This window comes from Alexandromys fortis, unplaced genomic scaffold (assembly GCF_014885135.2).
Source record: "Alexandromys fortis isolate MF-2015 unplaced genomic scaffold, M_Fortis_MF-2015_v1.1 scaffold_59, whole genome shotgun sequence".
Classification (NCBI taxonomy): domain Eukaryota; kingdom Metazoa; phylum Chordata; class Mammalia; order Rodentia; family Cricetidae; genus Alexandromys; species Alexandromys fortis.
In genome coordinates this window covers 5806116-5820538 of record NW_026067943.1, presented here as the reverse complement: position 1 = coordinate 5820538, position 14423 = coordinate 5806116, and the positions used below count along the sequence as shown (strand labels likewise).

The 14423-nt window shown below is 38.9% G+C and overlaps 1 protein-coding gene across 3 annotated transcripts in view; it reads left to right on the top strand.

Annotated features, from left to right (window-relative positions):
- Tmcc1 (transmembrane and coiled-coil domain family 1) overlaps positions 1–14423 on the top strand; it is a 200165-nt gene that overhangs the window by 82731 nt on the left and 103011 nt on the right. Inside the window, exon 1 of one of the 3 annotated variants that reach the window (XM_050148365.1) lies at positions 13871–14071. The exons of the other annotated variants lie outside the window; for them this stretch is intronic. Within the exon in view, the coding sequence (XP_050004322.1) occupies positions 14033–14071 (39 nt within the window). The 5' untranslated portion in view covers positions 13871–14032. Of the gene's footprint in view, positions 1–13870; positions 14072–14423 lie in introns of those variants that run through there. 3 annotated transcript variants of the gene reach the window in all.

The following is a 14423-nucleotide window of genomic DNA, read 5'->3' as shown; positions in this document are numbered from 1 at the left end:
GCGGAAGGCTGTGTCCCGCTGCCCAGCTAGCTCAGCCCTGAGATAATTACACAGAAACTGTGTTCATTTAAACACTGCCTGGCCCATTAGTTCTAGCCTCTTATTGGCTAACTCTTACATCTTGATTAATCCATCTCTATTAAATCTGTGTATCACCACATGACTGTGGCTTACCAGGAGAAATTCAGCATACTTGACCTGGTGGCTACCTTCATGGCTGCTCTCTCTGCCTGCCTTCTTCCCAGCATCCTGTTCTGTCTACTTAGCCCACCTAATTTTCTGCCCTATCAAAAGGTCTCTTTATTTAACCAATAAAAGTAACACATAGACAGAAGACCCTCCTACACCATTTCCCCTTTTTCTGTTTAAACAAAAAAGAAAGGCTTTAACTTTAACATAGTAAAATTACATATAGCAAAACAGATATAAAGCAAGAATTGCAGTTACAATATTTATATCTATTTGATATTTTATCATTACAAAGGAATAGTATAACTAACCATTCTTCAAATCTATCAAAGATTCCAGAAGGATATAATATTACAAGTTCCTCTGTACCATTGGGGGGCATCCATCTTCGGCCTACAGGCCCATAGTATCCAGCAGACATTTCCATGAAGCAGGAAAATTCAAAGACAGTTCAGTCACTTTCTTCTGTGTCCTGCAGAATGTCTAGCAGACTCTTTCATGAAGCAGGAACCCCAAAGGATCATCTTACCTTTAGGCAAGTTAAGCAGTCTTCTTTCTGGAGTTCTTTGTGTCCAGTTTATTATGCAACAGTCCAGGCAAGAGCAGTTCTTGCCCAAATGGCTAATCAACTCTTAAGGAGCTTTATCAATGCCTATCTTCCTATTGAAGTATATTGGTGCTGATATGTCTCATTGTCGTGAAAAGCCCTAAGTTACTAAAACATTTAAAATGTAGTTTTAAAAGACTACATATTCTATAGTCTTTGATAGATATGAAGAATGCCTATCTAACTGAAATATATCTCTATATATCTAGAAAATCTAATTAACATGACAAGCTTGACTATTATTGATGATTATACATTAACAACCTATACTTCTTAATTATGCATTAATTTTTTTTTTGTTTTTTTTGAGACAGGGTTTCTCTGTCCTGGAACTAGCTCTGTAGACCCGGCTGGTCTTGAACTCACAGAGATCCGCCTGCCTCTGCCTCCCGAGTGCTGGGATTAAAGGCGTGCGCCACCACCGCCTGGCCTATGCATTACATTTTTAAATAAACTACACAATCACAATACCTTAATCAAGATTAGAAATATGCATATACATATAACAAAATTGACCTTAAAATTGTATCAATAAATCAAGATTTATACCAATGCAAATTATTCATCTCTATATCATATCCCCCTTTAAATGTAAAAGAACATTTATAAACAATATTTGGGAATATGGGCGCAGTTTTTTCTCTCCAAACTGCTTCATGCTGAATGGGGCGCTGTTATTCAGGTGTTTTCATGGTATAACCTGTGTGCTAGATTCATCTCAGTCGGCAGTTGAGTGAAATAATTTTCTGAAGGTGTTCACGGCAACCTTTCAGGAGGGCGTGGTCTATCATACCATATTGGGATAGAAGCAATCCACAGCGTCTCATCCTCTGTGAAAACAAAAGAAGAACCTCTTTTCCAAAGCATCATATCCTTAGATCCAAATTCTGAAGTCAAGATAGCTTTATAATACACATGTTGGATTAGCTTAGCAGACCACACAATGAAATGTCTCTCTGTATTTAGCTCCCTCACAGTCAAAAAATGAAAGAAAATACAATAATATACAGAATCCAAACTCTGTGAATTTTCCATTTTTACGTGGCTTATTTTTTCTTTATTTCTTTTAATCTATAACTATCTGTACTCTGTCTCTTTAAAGACTTTACCGTTTTCTTAAAGGCATTAACTTTTTTCTCATATTTTTGGTTGTGAGCCTCGCCTTTAACGGCTGAGCCATCTCTCCAGCCCTAACTTTTTTCTCTATATTCTTTTTCTTCTCTCTCCCAAGCCTACATATGTGTAACACTATGACCCATTTAGAGGTCTTTTATGTCTGAATCTCTTCTGTTGCATTGTCTGTAATCTTTACTGTCCAGGAACAATTTTGCTTTGCACTTTTAAATCACTAAGCGCTTAAGAATTTAAGCTGTGACATTCCTAGGTCAAAAACAGGTACTGCAGACTTGCCCTGCCTATTCCAACATGGCAGAGCTGCTTGTGCCTCTGAGTCAGTTGTGCCTCTGAGCCTCGGAGTGGTGGGCTGTTCTGGATGTTGGCTCCACCTTTGTCCAATTTCAAAATGGTGGATGTACCATTTCTGCTAGTTGGGGCCACCAGGTAGGAGCTGCACTCAGCACTTTTAACTCTGAGACTGAGCATGCGGCACATAAACTCTTTCTTTTTGAGTTACAGCCAAATCTACTACGCAGAGCACTGCGTAGCCTGGAAACATCTCTCCATATGGTGGCAGAAATCCGCCATGCTCTCCCGCCTGCCCAAGCCTGATTCCATTGTCTGCCCAGGCAGGAAGAGCTGAGCCAAGGGCATGGTCTCAGCTACTTTCTTCTTGATCCCAAGCAGGCACACAAACATCCGGTCCCACAAAAGCCATTGAAATGCTGTATAGCTGGAGTTCGTACTGGCGGCACAGCCCAGGAAGCTGTGTTTTAAAAAAGCGCAGCTTTTTTTTTTTTTTTTTTTTTTTTTTGCTACTGCTACTGCTGCTATTGCTGAATCAGGAAATCTCTCTACAGCATGCCCTAGCAAACAGCAAAAAGCTTATTGAACTCTATATTTGTGTCTAGAATTCCTTTTTAAGCCCTCTTAGGTTTTATGTGGTGTTAGTTACCACATTGGAGCGCCACTCTGTTGTAAAACACATGTATTTCTGTGTACAACATGATGTGAATTGTCATGTGGGTAGAGGAAATCAAACCAGTGTCCTCTGGAACAGCAGCCAGTGCTCTTAACCACTGAGCTATCTTTCCATCCCTCCTGTGTATTTCTTTAGCAGTGAATCTTTAAAATCGTTTTAAAACATTGTAGAAATAAAACACATGCAGTAGTAAATGGGTCATTAAAAGAATTACATCATTTGTTTTCTTTTTGAGATAAAGTGTCATTATGTATCTTTGACTGACCTAGCACTCACTGTGTAAACCAGGGTAGTCTTAAACTCAGAGATCTGCTTGCCTCTGCCTCCTGAGTACTAAGATTAAAGGGATGCGCTACTATATCCAGTAAAGTTACATTGTTTTTAAAGACTTAGTTATCTGGGGGTATTGTTAAGATAGAACATAAGAAATTAAAATTGTATATCGCAATTTGCAGAGTAACTCTCAAAGAACAATACAAAAATTTTAGTAAATGATAATATAAGTTAAGTGAATATGACTGCTTAATTGAAAAGGAGAGATAAAAAACAGATTGCTAAGTGTGGTGGCATAGATCTATAGTCTTTATACTCCAGAAGCTGGAGGTGTGTGATTGTTCATGGCCATCTTGGGCTACATGGTCAGCCTGGACTACATAGCCAGACTATCACATTGAGAAAGATGAGGAAGGTGAAACATAACAGAAGAGAGGAGAGGAGGGAAACCAAAGCTTAATGATAGAAAATGTACTACAATTGTTCCTTGATATTTGTGGGTGATTGGCTCCAGCCCCCTGTCATTTCTCATGGACACTAAATCTGTAGGTGTTTGGGTCCCTTACATAAATGGTATAGATAACATTTGCATACAGCTTCAATCTCTTGTGTACTGAAATCCTTTCCTCTTAGAATATCTAACACAGTATAGATGCAGTATAAATAGTTGGTACATTGTATTGTGTGACTAATAATGGAAGGAAGTTTTTGTCTTGAGAAATTTTGATTCTACTGATTGGATAAACAGATAAGGGCCAGGAGGTAATATGTCATCACCACCCAAAGAAAGTCCATATACCTAGGGTGGAATCAGACAAGCTAGACTTTTAAGGAAAGAAATGTAGGCAGGTGATGGTGGCACACACCTTTAATTCCAGCACTCCAAAGACAGAGACTGGTGGATTTCTGTGAGTTTGAGACCGACCTAGTCTACAGAGTGAGTTTCAGGACAGCCAGGGCTGTTACACAGTGAGACCCAAAGAGGTGGGGGAGAGGGGGAGGGAAGGAGGGGGCAAAGGAGAAGGAAGAGAAGGAAGAGGGAGGGAGAGATAGCTAAAGAGATAGAATGAGAAAGATTGCTAAAGATAGAGTGAGGGAGAGAGAGAGATTACTAAAGATATAAAATTGCCAGAACTCTAACCATTCTTATGTGGTGTTTGGGAAATTTCTTGCATAGAAGGCTTTTTCCATTAGGCAGGCTGGAGCTTCTCAAGTTTTTTCTGATTTCTTGCTTTCTCCTGGCATCTTTCAAAACTGCAATTCTAACATGCTAGTTTGCCCTTTTCCACTGGCTTCAAAATTCTTGTGCCCTTTCTGCCAGTGGCTTAAGTCATATAGCACAAAATAGTACTTTAGGTAATAAGCCAGATGTTAGTCAAGGTCCACACTGATTTGGGTCACCCTGTAGGAAGAAAAACATCTTTTCTGTACCCTTCAGAGTAAGAAAAGTATACAGATTTAAGTAGCATAATTTTTATTTTGCATCACTTTGGATCTACCCTCCCCCAAAGAAAAGAAAACCCAAATGGATGATTAAGCTAGTTTGTTAATATTTTCTATTCTTTTCTTTCCTTTTCTTCCCCCTAAGGCAGGGTTTTACTATGTAGCTCTGGATGTCCAGGACCTCACTATGTAGACCAGGCTGGCCTTCAACTCACAGAGATTCACCAGCCTCTGCTTCCCTAGTGTTAGGATTAAAGGCGTGTACCACCACTGCCCAGCAAGCCTGGTGTGCTTTTAATGTCAGGCTTTAGAAGTGGATAGTGGTGGAGTCCTAGGATTGGATAAAGACTGTGATATAATGGTACCAAACTAGAATACCCTTAGCAAGTCCTGCTTGTTCACATCCTTCTCTGTGCTTCATCTTCAGAGATGAAGGTACTGCTTTTCTCCAGGTGTGGGGAAGGCACTCTGATAATAGAGTATTATAACCTGCATAGTAGTGTATGTTGGGATAATGTACTCTAAATCCCATCTGAGGGTTTCCTCTTCTATCTGGAAGGGAAATTTGTGAACAGGCAAACCAAATGTCAGAGGTTTTCCTATTCTTTTTACTTGAAAAACTGTTCGTTTTTACAGTGTTCTGAATGTTAGAACTAAGTTGGTCTCTAGAAAATCTAGTGACTTTACAGTCTAAGATTATTTAAGCTCTGAATCTGTGGATGGTGGCTCGCCCATGGCTTCCTCATATGCCATCTTAAAGATGTTACTCTCCCTAATGTATTAAAACATCAATATTGCCCAAGAACTTTTTTCCTGTATATATTTGTTGCAAGAGGAGCTGCCTGCTTGTTCATTCTGGCCGCCCAGCTTAGCCCTGAAATAACCACAGAAAAACTGTATTAATTAAATTACTGCTTGGCCCATTAGCTATAGCCTCTTATTGGCTAACTCTCACCTTGATTTAACCCATTTCTAATAATCTGTATATTGCCACTTGGCAGTGGCTTACGGGAAAAAATACAGCATGTCTGACTCTAGTGGCTCCATGGTGGCTCTCCAACTCTGCTTTCTTCCTCACAGCATTCAGTTCTGTCTTCCCTCCTATCTAAGTTCTGCCGTATCAACTAAGCCAAGGCAGTTTCTTTATTCATTAACCAATGAAAGCAACACAAAAGCAGGACCTCCTACACCATATATTTATCTTAGTTAGGGTTATTATTGCTGTGATGATACACCATGACCAAGCATCTTGGGAGAGGGGATTAATTAGTCTTACCCTTCCACAATACTGTTCATCATGGAAGGGAATCAGGACAGGAACTGAAACAGGGCAGGAACCTGGAGGCAGAGCTGATACAGAGACTGTGGGGGAATGTTGCTTACTGGCTTGTTTCTCATGGCTTGCTCAACCTGCTTTCTCTTGTAGAGCCCAGGACCACTTGCCCAGGGGTGGCCTCATCCACAATGGACTGAGCCTTCCCCATCAATCACTAATTAAGAAAATGCCATACAGACTTGCCTACAGCCCAATTTTATAAAGGCATTTTCTCAGTTGAAGCTCCCTCCTTGTACTTGGAAGCTGCTTGCTAATTTCTGGCTGCTCAGACCCAAAATAATCACACAAAAATTGTATTAATTAAAACGTTTGACCAATCACTTAGGTGTATTGCTAGCTAGCTCTTACGTTTTAAACTAACCCATCTCTCAATCTGTGCATCACCACGAGATTGTGGCCTACCAGCAAGGTTTCACCAAGCTCCCGTGGGCTCTTTCTTTTTCGGTGGTTCTGTTTCTGACTCCACCTTCTTTCTTCTCTCTACTTGAAATTTCTGCCTTACTCAATTCTGTCCTGCTGTAGGCCAAAGCAGCTTTATTCTTTAACCAATGGTACAGCATACAGAGGGGAATCTCACATCACCTCCTCTCCAGTAAGTTCACATAAAACTAGCAAGCACAACATTTCTGAGTAAAAGAAATTATAGAGGAATTATTTCAGCCTATGTACACCATTTCATTTTTTTCCTTTGTGAAGTTCATATCTACAAACAGAAAATGAAATAGAAACTACTGATAATACAACTTTAGAGTTTATATTATTCATTTTGCTGTAATAAAAGCATAAGATAATAATCATCACATATCTTCTTTTAAGAGTTTCCCAGCATTCCATAAGTATTAGTTATCCAGTATGGCACTGTACAGTTGAGGAATGGAGAATATGAGACATTCCTTCAAAGTGTTTTTCTTTATTGTTTAATTTTTTTAAATATTTATTTATTATGTATACAATATTCTGTCTGCATGTATGCCTGAAGGCCAGAAGAGGGCGCCAGACCTCATTACAGATGGTTGTGAGCCACCATATGGTTGCTGGGAATTGAACTCAGGACCTTTGGAAGAGCAGGCAATGCTCTTAACCGCTGAGCCATCTCTCCAGCCCCTGTTGTTTAAATTTTTAAAAATTTATTTTTATTTTATGTGTATAAGTGTATTCCCTACATGTATATATGCGCACCACATGCATGCCTGGTGCCCACAGAAATCAGAAGAGGACATCAGATCCCCTGAAACTGGAGTTCTAAATGTTTGTGAGCTACTGTGTGGGTTCTGGGAACTGAACCCAGGTCATTTGCAAGAGCAGCCAGTGCTCTTAACCACATCACTTCAACCCACAAAGTGCTCATTTTTAGTTTGTATGAGAAGCAACCTTAATGCATGAGAAACCAAGTAAAAGTAGGGAGCCAAGTAGCACACACTATCGTATAAGAACTGTACTCATTATACTGCACACAATGGATCAGTTTTCCAGAGATGACTGAGTTGAGAAGCACTGAACTGAGGAACTGAAGTAGATGGGGCTTCTGGAAAAACTAAATTGTTGTAGGATTCTATCTCAGTATCAGCCCTGAAGAAAATTGTTATGCAGACTGGTATAGGCAGTGTTGTTTGTATTAGCAGAAGTGTGGGAATACTCGAGAGGTCATTCAGAGTAGCTACACAGACTACTCTGCCCATGCTATGTGATACTTGGTAGTATGAGAAAGTGGTAAATGTAAAATGTGTAGACCATATGTACTAAGAATAATGGCTTAAGAATAAATTGGATTTTTATTTTTCAACATTCTATTTTTTTCCCTTGGTCTTTTTCAAGACAGTTTCTCTGTAGCTTTGGAGCTGGTCCTGGCACTAGCTCTTGTAGACCAGTCTGGCCTTGAACTCACAGAAATCTGCCTGCCTCTGCCTCCCGTGTGCTGGGATTAAAGGCATGTGCCATCCCCACCTAGCCTCAATGTTTTATATTTTAATTGTCAAAAATTACACATTTTATCATATACATTGGTGTTTTGAAATATATATATATATATACATGGATAAACATTGTGGAATAGATAAAATTAGCTTATTAACATACATATTACCACAGCTACTATTTTAACAGATCAATTAAAATTCTATTTTACAGAAAAATAATTATTATTATTAACTTTAAGCATCATGTTGTATAACAGATCTCTTTTATTTCTTTATCTAAAATTATTTTTATCTGTGGCTAACCTCCCCAATTGATCCAGACCACTAAGGTTTTTTTTTTTTTTTTTCCAAAAAGGGTTATCAAACCAGTTACATGATTGTAATCCCACAATTTGGGATGATGAGGTAGGAGGGTACAGACTTGCAAGACTGGGCTAGTCAGCCTGGCTTATACTGCAAGAACTGGGGATGGAGGGAATTAGAGAAGATAGCAGTATAAAGTGGGTTTAAAAGCCAAGCCAACAAATTGTGACTACAGATAACACTGTATGATTTTGTAAGTACACACATACACAGATTCATAATAAAGGATATGGATAATGGTGATTATAACAATTAAATTTTCAAAAATTAATTGCAGATTTAAAAAAATTTAAAAACCCCAATGAAAATTTAGCAAATCACTACAATATTCTAATTGGTTTATGAGTGAATTTATCTTGTTCTATATTCCTGATTGTCTAAATTTTGTGAAATTTTATTTATTTACTGGCTCTTCATTTTTTTGAGACAGGTTCTCTATAGCAAAGGCTGTCTTCTAATTGTCTGAATAAATCAGGCTGGTCTTGAATAGGCAGTAATCCTCCTGTGTCAACCTCTTCAGTACTGGTATAACTTGGGTACCCCACTAAGCCTGATATAGTTTCTAAATTTTCATAAACATATTTTAAATCATAAGTATCCATTTATAAATGAGAAATAAATAACAAAAATAATAGTTAATTTTTACAATGGAAAAGAAGAACTTGTAAAATTTAAGTAGAAGGATCAGGGAGTTTGCAGATAGAACCAATGGATAAGAGAAAGCTACAGTGTCTTAGGAAATATATATATAATTGTATGTGCTGTGTGTGAGTGTGTGTGTGTGTGCACCAGTATCTTATGAAACTGCTTTCTGCTTCTCCCTTGTTTCCTTTTATCCATTCACATCAGGTAATCGCATGTTATGAGGTTTGGAGAGGGGAGAAACAGAACTTCAAGCATTGCTTTTATTTTATTTTACTTTATTGGGTTTTATAAGACAAGATATCTCTATGTAATTCATGCTGTTCCAGAACTTGCTGTTTAGACTAGGCTGGCCTCAAACTCATAGAGACCTGCCTGACTCTGCCTCCTGAGTACTGGGATTAAATGCATGTGCTACCATGCCCATCATCAAGCATTGCTTTTATTAAAAACAAAAATATCAGACTGCTTTAATGTATCTTAAAGAGCATGAAGGGATCATTAATATGATAACTTTACCTGGCAAGTGTGGCTGCTCTTCAAGTCAACTGCTATAGCTAGTAAGCTACAGATTGAACCAGGGACGTGGTTTTCGTTTGGTTTGGTTTGGTTTGGTTTGGTTTGGTTTGGGCCATGAACATAATTTAACTTCTTATTACTTAATGAATTGTGCTACTTTCAGTGCTGTTTTACACTGACAGTTACTTGGCTTTTTACAAACTACAGAAGTTTATTTACTTCAGCTAGATAAAGTATCTTATCTCTCACCTATTATGAGATTGTTTCAGCAAATTAGTTTTTAGATAACAAAAATCTGTGTCACTTTAGAACCAAAATACATAAGAAACCCTAAAACTGGCAGCATTGTTGATGAGGATTTTTGGAAGCTGATTTTCTCTTATCTTGCTTGAAAGCCAGACAGTAAAGAATCATATTTCTTTCCCAACAGTTTTTAGAAATTAGTTTATATGTATGTTCAAATTTAAAATTAGCAACTAAATTTTTTTAGTGTTTACATTCCCATTGTACAAATATGTAACAGTCCATTTCATGCCTGTCTATTTTTGTGGGGCACCACTCCTCTTCTTTTAAGACATAGTCTCACATAGCCCAGACTGGTCTTGAGCTCTTGACCCTCCTACTTCAGTTTCTCTAGTGCTGGGATCACAGACCTATGCCAACACAAGCTGTCTCATGAGTGTTCTTATCTTTGCTCATTTACATAATTCTTGAAAAAACTTGAAGACTCAGACCTCCAGACTTTTCTATCCCAAATTTCATCATTCTTTATGCCTCTTATCCCTAGTAGCACTGTTGTTGTGTAATACCATCCCAGATTGTACCCTTCTTTGTAAAGGGTGTGCTACATTCCATTTCCTAATGTCTGGTATCCGAAGTGCTTGCTCTGAAATAATGATAAGTATTGCGTAATAAAGTCTTATTAAATTCTTACAACTTTATTGAGTAATTGGTAGTTACTCCTATTAGATTATCATAAAAGCTGATTGAAACCCACAGTGTAACTGGAAGAATACAATTTATTTCATATAACTGTTCTAAGACAGGTTACCAAAGAGGGGAGGAAACCCTACCTAAAGTACTTTTAGGTGCGCCAGGCTTTAGGTAAACTCAGCTGTTACTTAGAATGTGGAATGTGGAAATTCAAGTTCTCACTTGTTCCTGAACTCGTTATGTAGACCAAGTTAGCCTTGAACTCACCTAGATGTGCCTGCCTTCCTCCTCAAATGCTAGGTAGGACTAAAGGCAAGTGCCATGCCCATCTAGTCTTCAGTTTCATTTTGTTATACATTTATACATGAATAGGAAAAAAAAAGTACATGTTACTTTTCTAGTGTGGTGTTACAGATATTGATTTAAAAGGAATAGACTGGACAGTAATAGTGCACGCCTTTAATTCCAGCACTCGGGAGGCAGAGGCAGGTGAATCTCTGAGTTCGAGGCCAGCCTGGTTTACAAGAGCTAGTTCCAAGACAGACTCTAAAGCCGCAGAAACCCTGTCTTGAAAAACAAACAAGAAGGAATAATTTTTTTCTACCATGATAATAAATAAAATATAAAAAAGATTTTTCACCTAAACTGATAATATACACAATTATTTACCAGCTTTAGAAATAGATTATTTGACAAATAATGAGAAAATATTGGAAGTTAGGGCCAAAATATCAAAGACAACTAGAAAACAAGATTGCTAAGTGATTGATGCTCATATTCTTTAGTCATGACTAGAACTCTGTTCTAGTTATGGACTCTATGGTTTTCTACATCTGTGAACTATTCAGAATGTATTTAAATACTGTGATGGTCATTCGCATAGTTAATGTGTGTATGGCTCCAGGAACTGAGTGCATACCTTTAACTAGTTCACAAAGGGCAAATGACCTTTGTCACTCTATGAAGGATTCTTGTCTTTTTCCATAGAGATTGTAAAGTGTTGTCAATTTTTTTTAACAAACTACAAAAACAAAGGCATTGTTATTTGACTCCTAGAATGTGAGAGAGAAATTATAAAGCTGTGGACTTTTGTTTAGGTTATGCTTCTTTCTTGCTTTTATTTTGTTAACTTTGTCTATTCATCAGAAAAAAAGCTTCTGATTCTTCAAAATAAGCCACATTTAGAGATTGTAACTTTTTTCCCTAATGACTTAGGTAATTAAGGATGTTTTCTGTTTTAAATTATCTTTTTTTAATGAAGGGCCAGATGTAACATTCATTGATAATGATATTTTAACACAATTAGTTGCAACAAATAATTAAACTTTATTTTACTAGTAAAAGGAATGAGTTTCCACAAGAAAATCAAACAAGTTTGATCTACCTAACCTAAGTCCTCTTCAATTCTAGAACGTTACACATTTATACTCCTACCATCAGTTCAGTTGTGATTCTTTTTCTCTTTTTATTAGCCCAGTTCTACTCAGTTCTGGGTGCTCTACTACAGAACTAAATCTATTCAGCCTCCTCTCCTCAGTTCATAATTAATACTTAATGTGTACTGTCTATTATCTTTTGACATTTTTTTCTTGCTTCCATTTCTCCTTATTTTTGAATAGAAAGAATCTTATAGCCATAATATAGGCTTAGTTTTAGATTCCTGTGTTTCCTGACCATACATGTGTGATATTCTCTCTCTCTTCTCTCTCTCTCTCTCTCTCTCTCTCTCTCTCTCTCTCTCTCTCTCTCTCTCTCTCTCTCATACACACACACACACACACTTTTTTCTTTGAGACAGGGCCCCCTGTATAGTCTTGATTAACCTTAGACTCATGATCCTCTGCTCCATCTCCTGTATGTTGTGATTACAGGTGTGGGTCACCAAGCTCAGCTTCGGACCCTATTTCATTTTCTGTGAGAAGAAAAGGGTAGTACTGACACCTCCACTTAACCATTTTAAAAACAACAAAAAGCTCAAATTTACTGTTAGACAACTTTGCACTTGAAATTGTTTTAATCGAGTGGTTCTCAGCTTTACTGATGCTGTGACTTTTTAATACAGTTCTTCATGTTATGGTGACCCCCAAACATAAAATGATTTTCTTTTTGCTACTGCTATGAATTGTAATGTAAATGTTTGTATTTTCTCATGGTCTTAAGCAATCCTTTGACCCCCCCCCCCCAAGGGGTTGAGACCCACAGATTGAGAACTGCTGTTTTCATCTGTTAGTTTTAGTGTTAGGTTACATTTGCATGTTCTGCACCATAAATATGGTCATAATTATTTAGTCATAGTTGATCTCAGTTGTTGCTTTCAAACTTTGAAAGTTTTTGTTGTTGCTGTTGTTGTTTAAGCAATACAAACCTATTTTCTATTTATAGTTTTTAAGAGGCAGTTTTATATTCACTTTGTGTGCAATAAGCTTTTGGAGCCTACCTTGGCATCCTGCTGTTTGAATTTGATGTAACTTGTCAGTGATGCCAAAGACCCTATTAAGTAGGATGAGGTGAAGGCATCTTGCATCCTGTTGTTCATAATATTGTTCATCTTGCATACAGTTTGTTCGTATTTGAAAGCCAGTGCAGAGGACAGCAAGTAAAAGAAGAGCATTTGTTTTCAAATTAATTTCTCACTTTTCTTGCCTGAAGAATATAACAACTCTTCATTTCCTCAGAATTATATTGAGGTCTTAGAAAAGGTTCCTGATTTATCTGAAAAGTTCTGACACTAGCACAAACCTGAGAAGGGTGTTGGGAGAAGTCAGTGGGACAGCAGATGTGAATTCTGATTGTACATAGGGTGTTCAGGCCAACAAAGGGTACAACCCTAGTACAGGACCTAACCCTGCTCACAGCAGTGGAGGACATGGCAAGCATAGAACCAGTGGATGCCCACAAGCTCTGTCCTCACTTGGAAGAAGACTGACAACAATTACCTGTATTGATTCACTTTAAACTGGTTTATTTGGTATGTGTGCCAGTTTTTAAAAATTACTTTGTGCCAGCAAGAGAACATTTAACTCTGGGGGCTACCTTGCCACCTTAGCTTTTAACTTGAGCTTGAAGTTAAAGTCACCATCCAAGTATGCTCCCTGCACCTGACATTCCTTCCCGCAGGAGCCTCCCAGTGAATAAGAGGAAAGGCTCAGCCAATTATGCTAGACAAAGCCACACAGCTGCGAGTCAGCTGGGAGGAGTTTCCGTTTAGAGCTGGAGCTGATAGAGGCTGGCTCTCCCACCTCCTTTTCTCCCCCACTACTCCCACCTCCCGTTCTCTGGGATTACCTGGTGCAAGCTGAGCCCTGGACTCCAGGACAGGGCAGCAGATGATGTGATACTAGCCGGCGCCACCCACCTCCAGCCTTGGCCTCAAGAGCTAAGACCCGAGGCTCAGGTGGCACCCGGCACCCTGCCTGAAGGTTGGCGGGAGGGGAAGGGGTGGTCCTTACGGCTGGACCCTCCAGCTGATACAGGAAGTGCGGGGAGAGCCTGGCACTGGGCTGGGGATCCGCCCCGCCTGCCTCTCCTAGGCTGTGCTGTCTCCGCAGAACAATGAAGTGCTTCCAAGTTTGCTGAGACTCCTGGGGAATCCATCGAACTCTGTCAGCCTTCAAATGTGCCGCCAGAGGCTTCCCCAAGAAGCTGTGTTTTAATAAAAGAAGAAAAAGATACCCTGGCTGGGTAGATCGCTTTGTTAGGAGATCTTCACGACCATGGTCCAGCGCTTTAGCCTCAGGCGGCAGCTCTCCAAGGTGGGTCAGCTTTCTGGTGTGTCTTACCGGGAACTCTGACTGGCTTTAGCAGGGCTTCCTTTCTGATGGGACTTTTGTGTCAAGCCTGCCTTCCTCTAGTGCTAAGGAAGGTCTAGGGAGGAAGCACTGCCTTTTGTTCTTTGATCTGATGGACACAAAGCTGAAGGCTGCCAGCCCTGCCAGCCCCAGACTGTGTGCCCCTAAAACTGCAGCTGTCATCTGCGAATCTGGACCAACTTGTCATGTGTTCCCGATAGAATTTCAGAAGAGTGTGGATAAGAAATATTTGTAGACCAAATGTGCATATTTAATTAGCAATTAAATAAGTAACTTGTAGACCAACAAAAGAAAA